Source organism: Staurois parvus, unplaced genomic scaffold, assembly GCF_062004578.1.
Source record: "Staurois parvus isolate SC_StPar_1 unplaced genomic scaffold, SC_StPar_1.0 ptg001098l, whole genome shotgun sequence".
Lineage (NCBI taxonomy): Eukaryota > Metazoa > Chordata > Amphibia > Anura > Ranidae > Staurois > Staurois parvus.
Genome location: NW_028318894.1, coordinates 1,249,648 through 1,274,012, shown reverse-complemented (window position 1 = coordinate 1,274,012; position 24,365 = coordinate 1,249,648). Strand labels below are relative to the sequence as shown.

The following is a 24,365-nucleotide window of genomic DNA, read 5'->3' as shown; positions in this document are numbered from 1 at the left end:
GTGTTCAGTACCGGGTGTTGTAAATTAGTGTGTGTCGAGTACCAGGTGTTGTCAGTTAGTGTGTGTCGAGTACCAGGTGTTGTCAGTTAGTGTGTGTCGAGTACCGGGTGTTGTCAATTAGCGTGTGTTGAGTACCGGGTGTTGTCAGTTAGTGTGTGTCGAGTACCGGGTGTTGTCAATTAGCGTGTGTCGAGTACCGGGTGTTGTCAATTAGCGTGTGTCGAGTACCGGGTGTTGTCAATTAGCGTGTGTCGAGTACCGGGTGTTGTCAATTAGCGTGTGTCGAGTACCGGGTGTTGTCAATTAGTGTGTGTCCAGTACCGGGTGTTATCAATTAGCGTGTGTTCAGTACCGGGTGTTGTCAATTAGCGTGTGTTCAGTACCGGGTGTTGTCAATTAGCATGTGTTCAGTACCGGGTGTTGTCAATTAGCGTGTGTTTAGTACCGGGTGTTGTCAATTAGCGTGTGCAGAGTACCAGGTGTTGTCAATTAGCGTGTGCAGACTACCTGGTGTTGTCAATTAGCGTGTGTCGAGTGCTGGGTGTTGTCAATTAGCGTGTGTAAGAGAGGTGACCTGTTGTCCTAACTGGAGCCTAATTAGTGTTGTATTTCAGAGGGACAACAGCTCTGTAGAGTTGACTCCGTAGGCTTTGCTTGTCGGAAGTGCAGGAGTGCAGCAGGACAGAAGTGCTGAGTGTGATCAGCAGGAGATGAAAACTGTAGGAGTTTGGAAACAGCCGGCTATCTTTGGTTAGTATTTGTGTTTCAGTTTGAGAAAAATCTTCTTTAAAATGTCTGGTTTAGTTCAGTGCAGTACTTGTTTGGCATTTGTTTTTCGTGGTGCTTTTTGGAAGCTGGGATGTTGTCCCATTTGTATGCAGATTTCTATCCTACGTGATGACATTGCTTGTCTATATTCATTGGTTGGTGCCCTGCAGTCTGAGATCAGGAGGCCATCTTAGCCAATTTGTTCTGTTGAACTGCCCTGCAAAAAGCCGCCTCTTCCTCAAAGACTGCGCAGGAGAAGGACGGTGTGGACAACTGTTGGGTCAGGTTCTCTGAGCTAGAAGCAGATCCAAAGGTTGCAAACGTAGAAGATTGTGAGATAGGAAGTAGGACCCTGAGAAAAAAAGTGCTTTGCCAAAAGAAGCTGTTTTGTCTGAGGTTCCATTCCAGGCAAGTGTTGTGGAAAAGGCTCCTAAAAGGAGAAGCCATCATCTTGTTGGTGATTCAGTTGTAAGAGGTGTTTATTTAGGAAATCACGCTGAAGTGTCAAAGGAAGTTAGATGTCTACCTGGTGCTACTGTTAGAAGAGATAAAAGGAACATTTTAAAAATTGTCAAAAAAGCTAGTGAAGAGTGCAACGTTGGTGGTGTCATGTACCTTGGCACAAATTATTGTCCCAGAATGATGTGTGTTCTGTACAGGAATTTCAGTATTTGGGACAGGATCTTCAACAGTTAGGGTGTACAGTTATATTTTCAGAGGTCTTACCTGTCCATAATGGACAACAAGAGGAAGTACTTGGTATAGCAGAGTCCAATGTTTGGTGAAAGGATTGGTGCAAAGCTGAAGGTTTTGGTTCTGTTAGTCATGATGCCATCAGGTGGTCTGACATTGAGCTGTACAATAGAGATGGTCTGCATCCCTCACACAAGGGCGCTCAGCTCCTTACTATGGAATTTAGGAGGTTTTTGGACATGCATTTAAACTGAGAAATGGGGGCAGAGATGTCATTGTTGAGGATCATTTCTGTCCCCAGCAGGCTGAAACAAATGTGAGGTTGGTGTTGCTCAGGACATAGCATAAGGAGAACTTTAATTCAAACAACAAATGAAATACTGGAAACCCTCTGGGTCTGCCTTCCTACCAGAGAGGGATCTTCCCTTAGAATTGGTGTCATATACAGACCCCCAGGACAGACTGAAGATTAGGGTGACTTCTTGATTGATGAGATAACTCAAATGGCAATGAAGGGGGAGGTTTTCATTATGGGTGACGTCACCACGCCTGATATTAACTGGAATTCTCAAACTGCTATTACAAGCAGGAGCAGGGATGTAATGGAAGCACTGAATGGGGCTTCTCTAAAACAGTAAAAAGTCCAACCCAAGGTGATCATATTCTAGACCTAATACTGACAAATGGGGATCGACTGTCTAATATATAACTCATGCCGGAATGTAGTAACTGAGCGGGATCTTATCACATACTCAGATGCTGGAAGATACTGCTCAGTATATTGTTCATGTTAAAAGTTTGTGGTTGAACACTCTGTAGGTTTGGATGTTTGATTGCGAACCAAACAGGGAGATGTTCAGTCCATCACTATTCAATATCCTTTCCATGACTTTCCTCCCATAGGGCAACATAATCTCAGATCTCTATGCTCCTTTCTGGAGAGCTGGGACCAAGCTTTAATCAGTCCATCACAATGATCATCTTGTCTATTGTTTCTAGAATGTAATGCTTTCAGGGCCAACGTAGAGGCAGATAAATACAAATCTTTAACTGCTTCCAAGAACTCTGGAAAGGTCAATGATTTTAAAATCGCTTTCCTATATTGTTTATCCACCCTGTGCAAATCTTGTTCTCCCCGGACTCTTGTGCCTGGAGCCTCCCTGCCCACTCTGTGCTGTGTGGTTACACCTCGAGTGAATACCCCCAATTGTGGAGAACCCCCCTCCCCCTTACTTCTTATACCTACTCCTTGACTAAGGTCTTTCCTCTTTCTCCTTCTTCTATTCCTCCCCTCTCCCCTCCCCCATGCTCCCATTTATTGCTTGTGATCCACCAATACCAACTTGGTGCTTATGTGCAAAAAATGAACAATGTAACTGGATTGAAGTTCCTTCAGTCTGAAGTTCCATGACAGTGAGTGGGCTTTTTTATCTTTCTGTGGTCATGTGCTTTATGGACTCCTCGTAATATGGGAGACATCCAAGCCATGCATAGTTGGCATTGATGGTCCCTGTAAATCCATATATATGGACATTTGTGCATTATTAATTACAGGATAAATCCACCTAGAGACCTGGGGACACTGTACAGGTTCTATATGTAGTCTCGGGGGTCGCTGTGGAAGTCCATGTGTGGACATTTCTACCTATGATAAATGACAGGCTAAACCCACCTGGAGACCTGGGGACACTACAAGTTATATATTCCATTACAGGTACCTCCAAGTTATATATGTAGTCTTGGTGGTCCCTGTGGAAGTCCATGTGTGGACATGTCTACCTATGATAAATGACAGGCTAAACCCACCTGGAGACTTTCTCCACACCTGGAGTGTGCTGAGTTCTTGGAGAACGTCTACACAGTGTTTCCAGATTGGCTTTATCACCCCAACGAGCTCGCTCCAGTTCATGGATGTCATCATTATGTTTGGAGGATCTCACCAGTCAGGAGCCTTTCCTGTCATCCTACATGTTCCCTTCTGAGGATTGTTCTATCCTTCCAAACAAATGTATGAAATCATGGATGAGTCCTCCTTCTATGTGATCTAGAAGATCTTCAATCACAATGTCTTTATGGATGAAGTGGATGGCCCAGTTTATATATTATTTATTGCTTTACAGCTTTATTCCCTCCAGGATTCATTCTTTATTTATAGAACCATTCAAGGAAGTGTTCTTACTTTGAGAGATCTCCACCACCATTCCTCTGTGACCATTACATCCTTGTCATTTATGTCTAACATCTTCATTATCAGTGGATTGATATTTATTTTTATACTTTAGGATGTATATTTGCATTTTCTTCAACAAAAATATACATTTCGGAGGTATCTGTTTCATTGGGTTTACCTTTTGTTTTTAACTTGTGTTCTGTGTCTTTAAGACTTTTCTTTAACAAAGATATTTTATTACATAAACAATTGGTTGCAAAAGATCTAGATTTATTTTTCTTACTTTTTAAAATAATTGTTGATCTTCTGTGGTAGCCCTCAAAGGTAGATAATATACAGGAATGGCTATTATGAGACATTTTGAGGGCTGCAGTTCCTCTGAACTCCACAAGGTGGTGATCTCATGTAAACCCAGACAGGAAGTCTCTATGGAATACAGACAGGAAGTGATGTCAGGTACAGACAGGAAGTGATCTGAACAAAGACAGGACATTTCATGTGGCTCAAAGAAGAGTAGACATTGGTGGAAGTGGCAGCAGAGGTAATAAGATTTCCTATTTCCACCCAGTAACCCCCATCATGTCCGTCCTCTCCCTCCATAGTCCTGTCCGTCCTCTTCCTCCATAGTCACGTCCGTCCTCTTCCTCCATAGTCACGTCCGTCCTCTTCCTCCATATTCCTCCATAGTCACGTCCGTCCTCTTCCTCCATAGTCACGTCCGTCCTCTTCCTCCATAGTCATGTCTGTCCTCTTCCTCCACAGTCACATCCGTCCTCTTCCTCCATAGTCACTGTGACATCTTTTATCTCCAGCAGATGATGATACACACATATATAGTGTGGGAACCCAGATGAACCCCTTCAGGGGCAGAACATTCCCCCACTTCCGGGGCCGGAACATTCTCCTCATTGTGGAGATAAATTCTAGTAATATGGTCCTCTAAACAAACAGCACTGACAATAAATAGACAAGACAAGGACCATCCTGACCATACATGGCCTACAAAGGGCAATGATGACACTACACAGGCAGCCAATGGGCAATCATTACACTATGCAGCCAACACAATGATGGAGTGCCGGGGTCAGGAGTATGGAGCATAGAGCCCCTTACATTGCTGGTCAGGAGGAAGAAAACATTCCAAATGAATGAAGAGTAATCACCACTGAAGTGCTATGTTCCCTCTTTTATACATTGTGGAGGGTCTGGTTTGAATATGTCCAAATAAAGGTGATTTATTTTTTTGGATGTGCAGCCAAACAGATTTTTCTTCTCTACCCGGAACAAAACATTCCCCAGCCGGCCATGAAGAATATGTTCCATCATTGGTGTCAGAAGGAGGAAAAAAATGAGGGGTCTGAGGGATGAAGGGGAGCTGAGAGGACTCTCAGGAGGTACTAAGGATGAGAGACTTTGGGACCCCTGAGGGTGTAGAGTAGATGGTGAAATCTGGGTTGATAGGGTTGGCAGGTAGCATATCTCTGAGGGAAGAGAAGGTTGTAGGGCTCATGGGACTCTGAGGTAGGGAGGGGGGCTCTTGGTCTCTGGTTGTCCTCCCACCTGAACCTATTTTCCAGACCTTCTTACAGAACTCCTACCAGGAAAGGAAGGCAACCTTCATCTTCTTATCATCTGACCGGTCAAATAACATTTTCCAAGATACCAAGTGGAATGAAGAAGGGAAGTCTTTCACCCCTTGGTGGGAACTCATTCTTAGAGGAGGTCTGTTGGTGAATTATCAACTAAAAGGTAGTCAGGGGTCAGTGCTGAACATCTTCAGGAGACACTCCAATACCTCCCATGACACAGGCTCTGGCAGTGCCCGGTGCTGGAATTCAGAGCCCCAGGAACCCACCACCACTCTGTACAATGTCGTGTGTACTACAGTATACTTGCCAATGATGAAAACAAGACCCTACCCCCTGCCATCCTCCTCCTACCCATACTGGGCTACCATTGGAGGAAGGAGACCAGACCCCTCCCTCACAGCTCTCTCCTCCACCAGCACCATCCTTCTATTCTATCCAATCCCTTCTCATACTGCAGAGAGTGACAGTGACATCACTCCTGTCAGTTAGAAAGCTGTCAGAGATTGGAGCCTTGCAGCCGGAGTTCTGGCAATTATCCTGATTAGCCAGTAAATCCAGCCAATAGTCAGCAAGTTCCCCTTCCTGGACACCACGATGACCCAACATTGACCTCACAGCACTGCCTCAGAGGAAACATGTCAAAGGAAGGATCATATTTATCATTCCTTGTCTGAAGATCTAAAACTCATCAAAACCAGTTCAGAGACCAAACAAACCCAACAGAGAAAAGGGGATTTCTGATCTGGCAGGTCAAGAGGGTCCTGGGACCTCCAAAGTGTAACAAATACTAAACAGTCCCGACTAAACATCTTCCCATGGGGGGAGTAGTTCTTCAATGTCCAGCAACCCTCCTATTCCCCCCTCACATCCACATCCTATTATTGTGTGACCAATACCATCCAAATCATTCTTACTTTCATTTCCCAAAGTTATCCGTCTACAAGGAGACCTGTATAGATCACATGATGGCACCAATGAGGATGGAGGAGGACCGGAGTCACATGACTGAGAAGATACTAAACCTCACCCTGGAGATCATCTACCTGCTGACCGGAGAGGTGAGGAGGATTCTGGGAGGTCACATGACATCACTGTTATCTCTATTAATAAAACACAGACCTGACCGGAGAGGTGAGGAGGATTCTGGGAGGTCACATGACATCACTCATCTCTATTAATAAAATACGACCTGACCGGAGAGGTGAAGAGGATTCTGGGAGGTCACATGACATCACTCTTATCTCTATTAATGAAACACAGACCTGACCGGAGAGGTGAGGAGGATTCTGGGAGTCTAACATGATATTCCTATTGGTTCCTCAATATAGAGATTTCCTCTTCTGAAGTCAGGTGATCATATGACCATCACAGTGCCTCCATGTGACTCCCTAAACCCTGAGAGACACAGCATGCAGAAGATTCTAGAAGTCATCAAGAACATGATGGAGCTGCTGACAGGAGAGGTGAGCGGTGCCGGGAATTCTGGGACATTCTCCAGTAACAGACAAGGGATGTGTCTGGATGGTGACTGTATCATTGTGTGTGTCAGGTTCCTATAAGGTGTCAGGGTGTCACTGTCTATTTCTCCATGGAGGAGTGGGAGTATTTAGAAGGACACAAGGATCTCTACAAGGACGTCATGATGGACAATCAGCCGCCCCTCACATCACCGGGTAAGAGGAGACTTTATTGTAAAGGAGAGAGCAGTACGGAGGATCCACCTAGATCCCCCATCATCTGATAAACACATAGAAACAATGGATTCAGTCAGTGTGTGTGTTTCCTACAGATGGATCCAGTCATGGGAACCCACCAGAGAGATGTCCCCGTCCTCTGTATTCCCGGGATTCCACACAGGAAGGTCACACCATCCCTCACCATCATCAGGTAGATGATGACAATTATTGGTAGTTGTGATTTATACACAGCATGTTTGTTACAATGAATGTTTTATTATATCTTTCAGAGTGGAATCCTCGGGGATGATAATATTGATGTTAAAGAAGAGTATAAAGAGGAGGATGAGGAGTATGGAGTGAGGGAGGAGTTTTCAGAAGGACACAAGGATATGATGGAGCCACCTAATACCAGGAACCCACCAGAGAGATGTCCCCGTCCTCTGTATTCCCGGGATTCCACACAGGAAGGTCACACCATCCCTCACCATTGCAAGGTTGGTGGGATGGAAAATCTAGAACATGGACTTGTAGGGGTGATAAGTGGATATTTTTATGTGATATTTTCTTGATTTAGAGTGGAGATCCAATCGATATAGAATTTGAGGTGAAAGCAGAAGAAGAAGAGGCGTATGTGAGGGATGATCAGCAGTCTATGGAGGAGGATGGAATAACGGGGACATTTATAGAGGAGGACACTCCTACAGAGATCAGCACAGGTGGGTCATGAACACTAAATCCATTCCTCCACCCATACTGCTCACTGATTGGTCCAGAGTAGGGCGGGGACTGGGTGATATCAGCCTGTAATCCCCTGGTCACTTTCCTGAGCTGTGTTCCCCGTCCTGTATTCCTGGATTTCTCTCGGATAATCTTCCTTCTCTGTGCTGCAGACACAATTTATGTATCTAGACTGGATTTATGGAGGTTCTGGGGTTCAGCTGGCAGAAATATGTTCATTTTCACCGTAAATGTTACTAGACCTAGGCACCTGGACATGTTCTTTTGATCTTGTTCCTCATGGTGGTGACATAGCAATTCTCCCAGTATTTGTTACTTGTGTCGGGTGGAGAGATATGTCTGTAGTGTCTCAGACCCAAGTCACTGAGTGCAGTCTCAGGAGATGGGAGGCAGCGGTGTGGGATCTCTGCAACTTGTCTACAGGAAACATTTAATCTTCCACTGATTACTGAATACCAATATTATGAGTCCTGACCCTTACACTGTATAATTTATATTGTACATTACATACTCCTGACCCCTGCACTATATACTCTATGTTGTACATTACATACTCCTGACCCCTGCACTATATACTCTATGTTGTACATTACATACTCCTGACCCCTGCACTATATACTCTATGTTGTACATTACATACTCCTGACCCCTGCACTATATACTCTATGTTGTACATTACATACTCCTGACCCCTGCACTATATACTCTGTTGTACATTACATACTCCTGACCCCTGCACTATACAGTTGCAAGAAAAAGTATGTGAACCCCTTGGAATTACATGGAATTTTGCATGAAATGGGCATAAAATGTGCTCTGAACGTCATCTAAGTCACAACAATAGAAGAACACAGTCTGCTGAACATAATACTACACAAACATTAGATGTTGCCATGGTTTAATTGCACATAACATGTAAACATTCATAGTGCAGGGAGGAAAAAGTATGTGAGGCCCTAGCCTAAAGACTTCTCCCAGAGCTAATTGGAGCCAGGAGTGAGCCAACCTTGACTCCAATCAGTGTGATGATATTGGATGTGTTGCTGACAGCTGTCCTGCCCTTAAAAAACACACACCTGTTTTGGGTTTACTGGTTTCAAGAAGCACTGTCTGATGTGAACCATGCCTCGCAGAAAAGAGCTCTCAGAAGACCTACAATCAAGAATTGTTGACTTGCATGAAGCTGGAAAGGGTACAAAGTATCTCCAAAAGCCTTGATGTTCATGTGTCCACGGTAAGACAGACTGTCTACAAATGGAGAAAGTTTAGCACTGTTGCTACTCTCCCTAGGCGCGGTCGTCCTGTAAAAATGACTGCAAGAGCACAGCTCAGAATGCTGCATGAGTTAAAGAAGAATCCCAGAGTGTCAGCTAAAGACCTGCAGAAATCTCTGGCACATGCTAACATTTTTGTTGACACATCTACAATAAGGAAAACATTAAACAAGAATGGAGTACATGGGAGGACACCACGGAGGAAGCCATTGCTGTCCAAAAAGAATATTGCAGCACGTTTGAAGTTTGCAAAAGAGCACCTGGATGTTCCACAGCACTACTGGCAAAATATACTGTGGACAGATGAAACCAAGATTGAGTTGTTTGGGAAGAACACACATCACTATATGTGGAGAAAAAAAGGCTCAGCACACCAACATCAAAACCTCATCCCCACTGTAAAACATGGCGGAGGGAGCATCATGGTTTGGGGCTGCTTTGCTGCCTCAGGGCCTGGACGGATTGTTGTCATTGATGGGAAAATGAATTCCAGAGTTTATCAAGACATTTTGCAGGAAAACGTACGACCATCTGTCCGACAACTGGTTGATGCAACAGGACAGTGACCCAAAGCATACAAGTAATTCAACAAAACAATGGCTGCAACAGCACAGAATACACCTTCTGGAGTGGCCCAGTCAGAGTCCTGACCTCAACCCGATTGAAATGCTGTGGCATGACCTTAAGAGAGCGATTCACACCAGACATCCCAAGAATATTGCTACACTGAAACAGTTTTGTGAAGAGGAGTGGTCCAAAATTACTCCAGATCGTTGTGCAGGTCTGATCTGCAACTATAGGAAATGTTTGGTTGAGGTTATTGCTGCCAAAGGAGGGTCAACCAGTTATTAAGTCCAAAGGTTCACATACTTTTTCCTCCCTGCACTGTGAATGTTTACATGTTATGTGCAATTAAACCATGGCAACATCTAATGTTTGTGTAGTATTATGTTCAGCAGACTGTGTTCTTCTATTGTTGTGACTTAGATGATGTTCAGAGCACATTTTATGCCCAATTCATGCAAAACTCCACGTAATCCCAAGGGGTTCACATACTTTTTCTTGCAACTGTATACTCTATGTTGTACATTACATCATTCTGATATTGTACAGTCCGAACTTTTGTATCCTGTATAATAAGTTGTACATTACATCGGCCTTACTTCTTTCACTCCCATTTTCTACCAGCTGGACATTTTATATCAGATGATGTGATTGGAGCACAGACTTTTACATGGTGATACTAATGTGATAACATCCTCCAACTTTGGACCCTTAAACAGAAAGTGATAATGAGGGAGGAGTCAATACCCCAATGATGGTGGTCTTTAGGATCAGTCCAGTCTTCATCTTGGTTGTTCTCCCCCCATCCTCACTCTCTGACCTCTGGTGGGGCTCAGCCCCGCTGTTCTTCATGACTAAATCATGGACTAAATAAGGAAGTGCAGTACTTCTTGTGTTGGGAAGATGGTGATGAGTGATAGAGGGGGTGGGGACCCTCGTCCTATAATCCCCTCATCACTGTCCCTCCTATAAAAGACAGTTCTGGTTGTTTCCTCACTCTCTGACTAAGGTCCATGAATAAAGAAATGACCTGGTAGGAGATCAGAGGAGCCATTTCCTAGTTCCCTTGAGGGTGGAATTGTAAGCTCCTCAGAGACCAAGCTGCCTGATGTGGGCGGAGTCCTGGTTTGGGGGAACCAATCAGCTCCTGTCTAGTAATCCTCTTTGTCTTTGTATTTTAGTCCATGGCCGGGAGATGAGGAAAACCTCCGAGGATTGTCTCACTTTGTCTCCAGACTGGAAAGTAGAAGATGAGGACATCACACAGTATAGTCCAGGAGAAAACCCGGCTCCCTCCAATGTCCATCCGGCACCACCCAGTGTAGATGGACCATCGGATTCCTCGTATCCTGAGGATCCTCAGACTGTGCGGGACCGGGCCGGCCTTCCAACAGGGAAGAGCTTCTCCTGTACTGAGTGCGGGAAGGGTTTCCATTATAAATCCCATCTTAATTTGCATATAAAATCTCACACAGGGGAGAAGCCACATTCCTGTCCTGAGTGTGGGAAATGTTTTTCAGCTAGGTCCAGTCTGTACAAACATCTGAGATCTCACACAGGAGAGAAGCCATATTTCTGTTCTGAATGTGGGAAATGTTTTTCAGATAAGTCTAACCTTTATCATCATAAGAGATTGCACATGGGGAAGAAGCTGTATTCCTGTTCTCAGTGTGGGAAATGTTTTATAGAAAAATCAAAACTTGTTGGACATCAGAAGTCTCATGCGGTTGAAAAGCCATATTCCTGTCCTGAGTGCGGGAAATCTTTTTCAAGGAAGGCTAATCTTTACACACATCAGAGATCTCACACAGGTGAAAAGCCGTTTTTCTGTCCTGAGTGCGGGAAAAGTTTTTCACATAAATCCAATCTGTACGCACATCACAGATTACACACGGGGGAGAAGCCATATTCCTGTCCTGAGTGTGGGAAATGGTTTTCAAAGAAGTCCCATCTTTACATACATCAGAGCTCTCACATGGGGGAAAAGCCATATTGCTGCCCTGAATGCGGGAAAAGTTTTTCACAAAAATCTAGTCTGTACAAACATCAGAGATCTCACACAGGGGAGAAGCCATATTCCTGTTCTAAGTGTGGGAAATGTTTTGTAGAAAAATCAAAACTTGTCGGACATCAGAAGTCTCATGCGGTTGAAAAGCCATATTCCTGTCCTCTGTGTGGGAAAATTTTTTCAAGGAAGGCTAATCTTTACACACATCAGAGATCTCATACAGGTGAAAAGCCACACTCCTGTTCTGAGTGCGGGAAAAGTTTTTCACATAAATTTAATCTTTACACACATCAGAGATTGCACACGGGGGAGAAGCCTTATTCCTGCCTTGAGTGCGGGAAATGTTTTTCAAGGAAGTCCCAACTTTACATACATCAGAGCTCTCACATGGGGGAAAAGCCGTATTCCTGCCCTGAATGCGGGAAATGTTTTTCACAAAAATACAGTCTTTACAAACATCAGAGATCTCACACAGGGGAAAAGCCATATTCCTGTTCTCAGTGCTGGAAACGTTTTTCACAGAAGTCCGATCTTTCCAGACATCAGAGATCTCACACTGGTGAAAAGCCGTATTCCTGTACTTTGTGCGGGAAATGTTTTACACAGAAGTCTAATCTTTACATACATCAGAGAACTCATACTGGGGAGAAACCGTATGCCTGTCCTGAGTGTGGGAAATGTTTTTCAGACAGGTCCAGTCTTTGTAAACATAAAAGATCTCACACGGGGGAGAAGCCACTTTCCTGTCCTGAGTGCGGGAAATGTTTTTCAGTGAAGTCCAGTCTGCACAAACATCAGAAATCTCACACAGGGGAGAAGCCATATTCCTGTCCTGAGTGAGGGAAATGTTCCTTACTGAAGTCCTGTCTGTAACGGATATGTAAAATTTATTGTAACGGACATGTAAGATTTGAGTGGAAATATGGTATCATAGCCATGACAGGTGAGTAGATTAGATTATGTCAGGCCCTTTCATTGCAAAGGTGTGTGCAGGAACAGTCTGGTCATTAAGGATGTACATTGAGCCCCTGGGCAGTAGGGAAATTAATAGAAGGTACAAACAAATGGTCTGGGGTCAGATGTGTATGTATACACAATTACTCCATAGGCCTTACAGACCCAATCATCATTTAGCATCAATTAGTCTAAAGCCAGGTTCCTGGAGGTGACACCTTTGTGTTAATGAGATGATCACCTGCTGGGAAAACCAGTTTAGGAATTTGTTATAGGAGACAGGACAGCTAGCTATATGCATTCATCAAAGGGGGATGTTTAATCTCTTATAAAAGCTGAAATATTAGTTGCAGAGATATGAACAAGCTTCTTTTGTGCAGGCCATTCTGTGCGCTACATTTGCATATGAAAATCATATTTGTGGCTTGGGGAGAAAGCCAGGAAAATGCATAGAATGATTAGATGACGCGGGGGTGCGACAGTCGGAGGGTGTTTGGTACTGTTGCGATCGGGCTGACACGCTGGTGTCAGAAATCCAATCCCCGACTTGATGTACAGGCCAGTCTTGGCCCAATTGAACTTGGGCAGGTCCACACACAGTAACTCTTGTGGGCAGGTCAGGACCACCTCCCCCAGAGTCAATTGGCCGAAGACTAATGTCCTGCCCATGTACTAATCCCAATAAATTGGGTACATGGACATTTGTGATCCGTACGGAGCTGGTTGGATTGACCAATGGATTGCTAAGTTTCTGGCTTGCTCCAGCCGCAGAGTAAAGTGTTATTCTGTCTTTTTATTCCCTTTTATTTTATAGTAATTAGTCATTTGTGTGTCTTCTTATATCTTTTGTATTTTCTGTAACCTTTTATATTTTGTACATATTTTATGCACCGCCCACTTTGGGAAATTAAATCTTAAAATTAATTAGCGAACTTCTGAGTATTTAAGCACGTGCTCATATCTTCGGAGAGACTAGATTGGAGAGATTAGATCAGAGAGATTAGATCAGAGAGATTAGATTGGGTCATATTGTATTGTATTTTAGTGCCTTTAAAATGCTCGGTCAAGCTCATTGCCAATCTGTATGCAACTGCACTGTGAGTGGGCAGATTGCATGCAGATTGCAAAGGTAACAGATCTGCCAGACGGAGATCTGTGTGTGTGTGGTGTCTCAACAGACCATTCTGTGGATAAACTGTTGGGTGGTGGCAGGCTACCTTTGTGGTGCGTCTGGTGTGGGGGGGTGTGGACAGTGGAAGGGTTATCAACACCGGGGTTCAAGCTAGGATAGCTGAAGGGACCTTTAGAAGGGTGTGTGATTACTAAGCTGGTCCTCAACTCTAATCAGGGCACCAGGTTGTATGTAAGATCCTATCTGCCAGTGTGTGGTCAACCAGCTGGATTGGAGTGGAGTCTCCATCTGGTGGTGGCCAGAGGTAGTGTGGGCTGTGAAAAGGTATCACGGCTGATCTTATATATGGTTTGAGATATTTAAGTGTAAATCCCTTTATTATCCCCTCTTTACCACCCTGTCGCGGCCGCACGCGTGCGTCACGGTTAGCTAGTCGCTGTGGGCGTGGCGTGTGGTGGACACGTGACAGTGTGATCGTTTAACGAATCCTTGACACTGTCCTCCTGTACATCAGGGGTCCCACACAGGGGAGAAGCCATTTTCCTGTCCTGAGTGAGGGAAATGTTCTTCACTGAAGTCCTGTCTTCCTGTACATCAGGGATCCCACACAACCCTGGAGGTGTATTAGTGCCTTGAGTGCGGGAAATGTCTTCTAGATGAATGTTGCTGGACATCCCAGCTCTCATGTGGGGAAGAAGCACACCCTGATATACACCTCAGATATACTCCATGGCTGATCTTCATCATGGAAGAAACAGTTCATAAGGAGATCAGAGGCCCCCAAAGACATGGATGAAGTGTGGGACCGGGTTGGCCATTGATGGCAGGAGAAGAAGTTTTCAATGTATTTTCCATCAATGGAAGACATTCCAGCAGCTCAGATGTGATCCTAATAACATTGGTTCCCCCATTCACACAGGAGGAATGGACATGAACTCTCACTGAGGGAATTGCTATACAAACATTCTATGAATAGACCCCCAAATGTCAGGAGACGTTTCTATAAAGACGGGAAGTATGGAGCAGAGAAATGAATAGACCTCCCAGCAATGTTATTACCAGGCTGCAGCTAGGGGGAGCTCTAATGTCACCCCAGCTGAGTGATCCCATCTAGCCCACATTAACCCTCTCACTGCCAGAGCTGTTTCTGCATGATTTTGCACACATGGGAAAATGCAGATTTTGGTCCTGAAGATGAGATAAACCCCCAAACATCTATTCTGTGACATCAGAGGCCCTGGAGAATAAAATGGTGGTAGTTCCAGTTTTGTATTTCACATGATTAAGCTCAATGATTTATCAAGATTAAATGTCAGTAAATAAATACACTAAATGTTATATTAGAGAACACAAATGTAAGATTTTACTTTTTTTGTGGGGTAAAATGTAAAATACGAGGTTGTGCTGAGTAAATAGACACCCAACATGTCCATCCTTAGAATGGTGTGTGCTGATGAAATGATGGAAAATGTTGGTGCCCTAAACCCCCCCGAGGTGATCATTAACCCTTGTGCTGCCATGGATGGGTGTTGTACTGACCTATAGAACTGCTTCCAGCTGGCCAGGTCAGTACGACGTATGTCCATGGCTTTCCCCTTCTGCTATAACCTCATGGTCTCCTGAGCTTCCCTCCACTCCACAGACCCTCTGCCTGTCCTCTAGGATGGTTCCCCGCACCTCTAACATCCCCCCCGCAGCACTAATCCCCCTCGCAGCACCCATTGCTCGCCCACAGCACAGATCTACCTTTAGCTTCCCTGCTGCTGGCCTCTTCTCCTCTCCCCTCCCACCAGCTTCAGCTGCTGCAGGGGAGCCACGGGGAATCAAAATGTCTAAATATTTCCCTCTGCCGCTCAGACTCCCCCCTTGTCCTTAGACCTCTTACTGATCCCCTGAAGCACCTTCCCTGCAGTGCTGCTGGCCAGCTTCCCCTCTACCCCCGCCCATGGCTGTAGCTGCTGCTGGAGTGGGAGATCAGTGTGGTGTTCAGCATGGAGAGTGGGGGTTGGAATGTCATGTTTACCAGCCCCTTCCTGAATGAACACAATGAGTGATCAGTACCGATCACTCCTGTGTTCATTCATCACTGAAGCATAGTAAAGAGTGTTTTCTGTGCTTTAGTTTCATGAATGAATAGAAGCCTCTGTACAGTAGACTCCTATTTATTCATCTACAGTGCAGCTGAGGTTGCATTGAGGACTCTGAGGATTTCTTTAGTCCTCTGATATCTAACCACCCCCCTCCCCCACAAAAAAATAAATACAATAAAATTATAAAAACAATTAAAATAATAAAAAAGTGGTGCCTCATCCTTACAGGGCACATTACAGCATAGGCCCATGTCAGGCCTTGTTCACCCACATGTGTATACAGTGGTGCTCTGTGTATCCCTGTACAACCAGTCCCATTGATGCCAATTGGCACGCAGCGGCTGCACACACACAGCTGCTGATCTCAATCTGACATCCATGTGGATGCATGTCCCAGAAGTCACACTGTCTGCATTCAGGGCTGTGCACCCTCATGGATGTCAGGGTGGGAGCAGCAGCTGTGTCCTCCATGCAGTCTCTGAATCCCCAATGACACCAATGGGACCGCACAGCACGTGTCCATCACCGTGTGGGGAACCGAGGCCTGGCAGGGCGTACACTATAGGATTTCCTGTGTGAACGAGGCCTTAGTAGGACTATAGCAGGAATGTTGTACGTTGTGTTGTGTTTATGTCTCTAATAATGATTTTAGTGTATTTTTAGTGAAAATAGAGATTGGATAAACGTTTGCCCAACTATTGCGGGTCTAATATATCTGTAGCACTTTTTATTATTCCACTGGTTCTATGCTTCCAGAAAATGTCTGGTTTGGGGGTCATTTACAAAGTCTGGAAATATTAAGTGAAAAATTATAACCTTCAGATTTTTAGACTAAATTGCACATTTACAGTTTTGCAAATATTTGATTTTCACCATTTCCCAAAAAGGCGCAATCTAAAATGTACAAATATTTCTTATTGATTACCGCAGTCCAGTTTTAGATTTAGTGGGAAGTTAGCGGGAATTTTGTGAGTTTTGTTGTTTGTCTCGGCTAACAATGACTTTTATGTATTTTTTTTGTGAAAATATATATATATTTTTATTAACATTTGCACAAATATCACGGGACCTGAAAAATCACTAGCACCTTCTTGTATTCTACTGGTCCTAAGCCAGTGATGGCGAACCTATGGCACGCAGAGCCATCTCAGTGGGCACGCCAGGAGGAAGAGAGGAAGAGGAAGAGAACGCGCTCTCCTGCGCACCTCCGGGGGCGCGCACCGGGCGATCTCCGTGATCGCTGTGTCCTGCGGACACAGCTGATCACGTGACATGGTAAAAGGCCAATCACAGCGACCTTTTACCACGTGATCAGCCGTGTCCAATGACACGCTGATCACCGGGAAATGCAAATGCCGGTTCTCGGCTGCACTTTTCTCACGCTGTCAGATCGTGAGGAAAGTACTGCCGAAAACCGGCAGTTGTCAGAACAGGGATCGGCACCGATCATCAGGGTCACTGATCATCAGTGCCCTGATGATCGGTGCCCACCTGTGCCACACACAAGTTCCGCCCACTTGTGCCCAGCAATGCGCCCACCTGTGCCCAGCAGTGCGCCCACCTGTGCCCAGCAATGCGCCCACCTATGCCCAGCAGTGCGCCTACCTGTGCCCAGCAATGCACCCACGTGTGCCCAGCAGTGCGCCCACCTGTGCCCAGCAATGCACCCACCTGTGCGCAACAGTGCGCCCACCTGTGCCCAGCAATGCACCCACCAGTGCCCACCTGTGCCGCCCACCTGTGCCCACCAGTGCCACCCACCAGTGCCCATCAGTGCAGCCCAGCAGTGCTGCCAGTCAGTGCCCAGCGGTTGTGCCAGTCAGTGCCCAGCGGTTGTGCCAGTCAGTGCCCAGCAGTGATGTCAGTCAATGCCACCTATCAGAGCTGTCTATCAGTACCCATTATCAGTGTCGCCTATCAGTGCCACCTATCTGTGACACCTCATTAGTGCTGCCCATCAGTGCCACCCATCAATGATGCCCAGCAGTGCCGCCGGTCAGTGCCGTCTGTCAGTGCCTCCAGTTGGTGCTGTCAGTGCCTCTTATCAGTGCCCATCATTTCCTGCATATCAGTGCATCATCAGAGCCTCCTCATCAATGCTCACCAGTGCCGCCTCATCAGTGCTACCTATCTGTGCCGCCTCATCAATGCCCATCAGTGCTGCCTATCAGTGCTGCCTCACCAACGCACATCAAAGAAGAAATATTACCTGTTTGCAAAATTTTAGAATAGAAGCAAAGGAAACCTTTTATGTTTTTAATTTTTTGCTCTTTTTTCATTTATAGTGCAAAAAATAAAACACCCAGTGGTGATTAAATACCACCAAAAAAAGCTCTATTTGTGTGAAAAAATGATAAAAATTGCATATGGTTACAGTGTTGCATGACCGCACAATTGTCTTTGTTAAGTGCAACAGCACTGAAAGCTGAAAATTGTCCTGGGCAGGAAGGGGGTAGAAGTGCCCGGTAGGCAAGTGATTAATTCCAGTGTTGGCACTTTGAAATAAAAAAGTTGGTTTTGTGTTGCAGTTTGGGCATTCGGGCTCAAAAAGGTTCGCCATCACTGTCCTAAGCCTTCATAAAATGTACCCAGTTAGGGACCCCCCCCTTCTTTTTATTCTACCTGCCTTATGCTTTCAGAAAATGTATGATTTAGGGGGGGTCACCTATTTATTCTCCCGCTTCTATGCTTTCAGAAAATGTATGATTTAGGGGGGGTCACCTATTTATTCTCCCGCTTCTATGCTTTCAGAAAATTTACGATTTAGGGGGGGTCACGTTTTTATTCTCCCGCTTCTATGCTTTCAGAAAATGTACAGTTTGGGGGGGAGGTCACTTTCTTTTTATTCTGCCGCTACTATGCTTTCATAAAATGTAGTTTGTGTGGGGGGGGGGGGCAAATTCTCTTCATTCTACCAATCCTATGCTTTCAGAAAATGTGTGATTTGGGGTGTCACCTTCTTTTCATTCTACCCATCCTGTGCTTTCATAAAATGTACGGTTTTATACGTTTTGGAAACTGTAAGTGAAAAATTATAATTTTTAAATAAAATTGCTCTTTGACAGTTTTGTGTAGATTTGATTTTCTCAATTTTCAAGGCTGTTTGTAAAAAAAAAAAAAAAAAATGGAAACATTTCAAAAATGGTCTGACCACCTGAGTTTAACCGCTTCCTGCCCACCGTACAGAGAAATGAGGGATGGGGGGGAGCTCTCTTGTTCTGGGAGGACATATGACATCCTCCCACTCTATCTGCACATGCACGCCCCCGGGGACACAGTGGATCACTGATCATGGTAAAGAGCCAATGATGTAGGCTCTACCATGTGATCAGCTGTGTCCAATCACACCTGATCACATGTAAACAGGAAATGCTGCTATCGGCAGTCCTCTCCTCTACACTTTTAATCAGGGCAATGATCATCAGTGCAGCTCCATCAGTGCTGCCTTTCAGTGCCCACCTTTGCCTCCAATCAGTGTACATCAATGCCAAATATCAGTGCCCATCAATGCCAAATATCAGTGCCCATCAGAGCAGCCTTTCAGTGTCCACTAGTGATGCCTGTCAATGTCCATCAGTGCCTCCTCATCAGTGCAGTCTATCAGTACCGATCAGTGCTGCCTATCACTGCTGCCTATCAGTGCTGCCTTTCAGTGCCCATCACTGATACCTGTCAATGCCCATCAATGCCTCCTCATATGTGCAATCTATCAGTACCCATCAGTGCTGCCTATCAGTGCCAGTTGGTGCTGCCTATCAGTGCCAGTCAGTGGCACCTATCACTGCCAGTCAGTGTCACCTATCAGTGCCCATCAGTGCTACCTTTCAGTGCCCATCAGTGCTACCTTTCAGTGCCCATCAATGATGCCTGTCAGTACCCATCAGTGTCACCTATCAGTACCATCTATCAGTGCAGCCTCATAAGCACACATCAGTGAAGGAGAAAAATTACTTATTTACATTTTATAACAGAAACTTTTTTCAAAATTGTGTAATTTTTTAGTTTGTTTAGCAAAAAATAAAAGCCCCCCGGTGGTGATTAAATACCACCAAAAGAAAAGAAAAGAAAGCTCTATCTGTCTCAAAAATGATGAAAAGTTGGTGTCATTCAAAGTGTGAGAGCGCTGAAAGCTGAAAACTGGCCTGGGCAGGAAGGGGGTGACAGTGCCCGGTAGGCAAGGGGTTAAAAGGGGATCTCAGGGCCCGGCAGAGAAAGGGTTAATGCACAGGTTGGATCTGATCTGCGCAGCCAGCGGTTCTGGTGCTAGAATGAATGGGGGAGGGGGGGTGACATCCCTGACATGTTCAATAACAAATCAGAAAGCAGGAAGACTGGACTCCATGGCATTGACTCATCACAGATGGGGGCTGTATAGAGCCATGACCCATTTCAGGAAGACATCACCTAGACCCCAGTGAGTTAGGGTGGGGGGTAGATAGGACCATGATGGTGTCTCATCTGCTTTGTACATATCCAAAGAAAGCAGCATCTGTTCTGATCTCTGATGGACTCGATGGTTCAGGAGGATTGTGTGTCAGACATTGCCGGCTGCTTGTCTATAGGGAACAAAGCCCACTTAGACTTTATAAATGAGGAGATTTGGGGATAAATTCAGCCATTTAGATAGAAATTGGATGAGGATTTAGACATCGACATTTAGGAAAGAGATGGGATGGAGATGAGTCCAGGACGGGGTGTCCTTATCAGGTTTGATCATCTTTACTCCCCCCAGGATGAAGGGATTGGGGTTCATGGGTAGTTTTTTGGGGATCAGTTTGGGGCCAACAGGGAGGTCTGTTCTGTTTCCTCCAACTCTGCGCTGATGTTATCTCTTTTATAGATTTTATATTTTAGATGAAAACAGAGCCTCAGTCATTCCATAACAAACCTTCTAGTAGCAACAGATCCATGAGGCCAACAATTTCCTGAGAAGAATATGCAGCAACTGCCACTGGAAGGTGGAAGGAATGAACAGAATCCACACGTTCCTACTAGACTCAAGCTAAGATGATACAAAGAGATCTTCACGTGTGACATTGTTAAAGAAGAGCAGTCAGAAAAATGGGATTATAAAGAGCTGACACTCAGACAGTCAAATCATACATATGAATAGATATAGATAGATATTGCTCAAAAAAATGAAAGGAAGACTTTCTAATCCGAGTCTACCACCAAGCCAATGAACCTCCTGGGATATTGATCTGCTCAGGTAAGTAGCAGAGGGGGTTGTTCATCAGTTTCAGCTGCTTTGGTGTTAATAAAATGAACAACAGGTACACTAGATGGGCAAAAATGAGACGACCCCCAAAACAGACATGGTTTTACAGGTGGAGGCTGTCACAATCATGCACACAGAGATGGGAGCGGTCATCCATTCTGCTCCAAACAACTATATCTTGGTATTTCTCTTAAACTCCCAAATCAGTCTCTCTCCTCCGATTTCCCCCCTCCCTCAGGAACGCATTCAGCACACCTTGCTAAGGGGCTGTCTATACAATCCTCTTGCCAAATAAGGCTTGGCTTGTCCATCGTGGGAAGAGGTTTTGTGTAGGAAAAAGACGCAGTTAGTTCTTGTGAGGAGTCAGACAAGTGAGGACCGTTCGATATAACATCTATCGGACAGAAAGCAAAGGAGAATCTCACGGCAACAATGAAACCCAATGAGAGACCAGAAACCCCTTTTTTAGCTCATCAGACTTGAAACTGCTAACCCCAGGAATTTATTTGGCAAGTACTTACCTAAACTTCTTTCTGTTATCTGTTTGCTGTGCTGTATTGCTCTGTGTATTTATATATATATATGATACATCTTCTTCCTGTAAATATTTCTACTGCACCCTTTTGACCTTTTAGTAATAAATCTTACTTTCTGAAAGTGTTGAATTGTTTCTATAGCTCTTAATTGCAATTTACGAGTCCCTGCTGCGGGTGGCACAGTGGCTTAGTGGTTAGCGCCGGTCATGGGTTCGATTCCTGACCATGGTGCCTCCTGCATGGAGTTTGCATGTTCTCCCTCTACTTGTGTGGGTTTCCTCCCACACTCCAAAGACATGCTGGTAGGTGAATTGGATCCTGTCTAAATTGACCGTAATATGTGTATGTATGAATGTAAGTTAGGGACCTTAGATTGTACCCCCGTTGAGGGTTAGGGACTGATGTAAATGTTCAATATAGGTATATATGTTGAAAGCGTTGTGTAAATTGACAGCACTATATAAGTACCTGAAATAAATAAATGAGTGTTTAACCCTCTGTATAACCAGTCTGTAGAGATAGGGGTATACTGTCAATTAACCAATCATCCTAGTGTATTGCTGAGTTTCCTCTTTCTCTGTATAAAAAGGAGGTGGTGGCAGTGTGAAGGGTTAATTGCATAATTAACCTGACCCAGTAACAAGCGCATTCAGGCTGCCGGTATGTCGATCTGCGGTCCATTAGCTGGAAAATCGTTGTGCTGGGTGTGGCATTGTTACGCACATGACAGCACGGTTTGATTGGCTAGTCGTTTGGTGAGAGGGGCTGGGGTCTGAAGCCGCGATCGTCACAGAGGCCACTGACATTTTTTCCCTAATCATCTTTTCTGACTGTTTTTCACTAGTTTGGCATTTGGCTCGGGTCGGTATCACCACTGGTAGCATGAGGCCATACCTGGACCCTACAGAGGTTGCACAGGCAGTCCAACTCCTCCAGGATGGCACATCAATACGTGCCATTGCCAGAAGGTTTGCTGTGTCTCCCAGCACAGTCTCAAGAGCATGGAGGAGATTCCAGGAGACGAACAGTTACTCTAAGAGAGCTGGACAGGGCCATAGAAGGTCCTAAACCCATCAGCAGGACCGGTATCTGCTCCTTAGTGCAAGGAGGAACAGCACTGCCAGAGCCCTACAAAATGACCTCCAGCAGGTGTGAATGTCTCTGACCAAACAATCAGAAACAGACTTCATGAGGGTGTACTGAGGGCCTGACGTCCTCTAGTGGGTCCTATGCTCCCTGCTCTGCACCACAGAGCTGGATTGGCATTTGCCATTCAACATCAGAATTGGCAGGTCCACCACGGGGCACCCTGTGCTTTTCACAGATGAGGCAGGTTCACCCTGAGCACATGTGACAGACATGCAATGGTCTGGAGAAGCCGTGGAGAATGTTATGCTGCCTGTAACATGGTTCAGCATAACTGTTTTGGTGGTGGGTCAGTGATGGTCTGGGGGGGCATATCCATGGAGGGACGTACAGACCTCTACAGGCTAGACAATGGCACCCTGAATGATATTAGGCCATTATCAGACCCTACGCTGGTGCGGTGGGTCCTTGTTTTCCTCCTGGTGCAGTGGGTCCTGAGTTCCTTCTGGTGCAGACAATGCCTGGCCTCATGTGGGGAGAGTATGCAGGCAGTTCCTGGAGGATAAAGGAATTGATACCATTGAATGGCCACCAAACCTAAATCCAATAGAACCCCTCTGGGATGTTATGTTTTGGTCCGTCCAACTCTGCCAGGTTGCACCTCAGACTGTCCAGGAGCTCAGTGGTTCCCTGGTCCAGATCTGGGAGGATATCCCCCAGGACACCATCCATCGTCTCATTAGGAGCCTCCCCCAACGTTGTCAGGCATGCATACAAGCACGTGGGGGCCATACAAACTATTGAGTATCATTTTGAGTTGCTGCAATTAAATTTCAGCACAATGGACTCACCTGCTGCATGGCACACCCCATTTTAGGGCTGGACATGTTGGGTATCTATTGACTTGGCACAACCTCATCTTTTATATTTTACTAACAAATTGGTAAAATAATGTATTTCTATTCTCAAAAATTCAAAACTATCACCATTTTATTCTCCAGGGCCTCTGATGTCATGATATATATGTTTGGGGGTTTAACTAATCTTCAGGCCCAAAGTCTGCGGTTTAATATGTACGCAAAAGAAAAATGCAGAAACAGCTCTGGCAGTGAGAGGGTTAATGTGGGCTAGATGGGATCCCTCTGCTGGGGTCACACTGTACACATTAGAGCGCCCCCTAGCTGCAGCCTGGTAATAACATTGCTGGGAGGTCTATTCACTGCTACATACTTCCCACCTTTATAGAAACATATTCTGCAGCACAGTGGCTCAGTGGTTAGCACTTCCTCCTAGCAGCTCTAATGTCATTGATTTGAATTCAAACCACTTCCCTAACTGTCTGGAGTATGCATGTTCTCCCTGTGCCTGCGAGGGTTTCCTCTGGGTACTCCGGTTTCCTTCCACCCTCCAAAGACATGCTGGAAGGTAATTGGCTTCTGTCTATATTGGCCCCTAGTATGTGTATGTATGAATGTTAGTTAGGTCCTTAGACTGTCGGCTCCTCGGGGGCGGGGACTGATGGGTAATATGTAAATTGATGTCCCTATATAAGTAGCTGTAATCATCTAGGAGTCTGTTCATAAAACAATTGCACAGCAATACACCCGGTGAATGTGCCTGTCATTCCCTCTGTGTGAATGGGATGGGGGGAGTAGAGGGAGTAGGCTCTGTGCTGAGCGGGGTGAATGGTTTCCATGGATATAAAATGGAGAATACCACATTTGGCAATAAGATGGTTCTAATTTCTATGATACTTAGCGCCATCTAAAGGCCAGAAAAGTATGGCATTTATTTATTGACTTTGTAAAATCATCCTTGCCCCTAGGTGGATGCTGCACCCATCCCCCGCTGGCTCCAAGTGTGAGA

The 24,365-nt window shown here is 45.2% G+C and overlaps 1 protein-coding gene across 1 annotated transcript in view; it reads left to right on the top strand.

Moving 5' to 3' along the window:
* LOC149440289 (uncharacterized) overlaps positions 1 to 13,361 on the top strand; it is a 70,996-nt gene extending 57,635 nt beyond the window's left edge. Inside the window, exon 5 of the mRNA XM_089658824.1 lies at positions 11,249 to 13,361. Coding sequence (XP_089514950.1) covers positions 11,249 to 12,323 — 1,075 coding nt within the window. The 3' untranslated portion in view covers positions 12,324 to 13,361. The remainder of the gene's footprint in view (positions 1 to 11,248) is intronic.
* Positions 13,362 to 24,365: the final 11,004 nt, after the last annotated feature.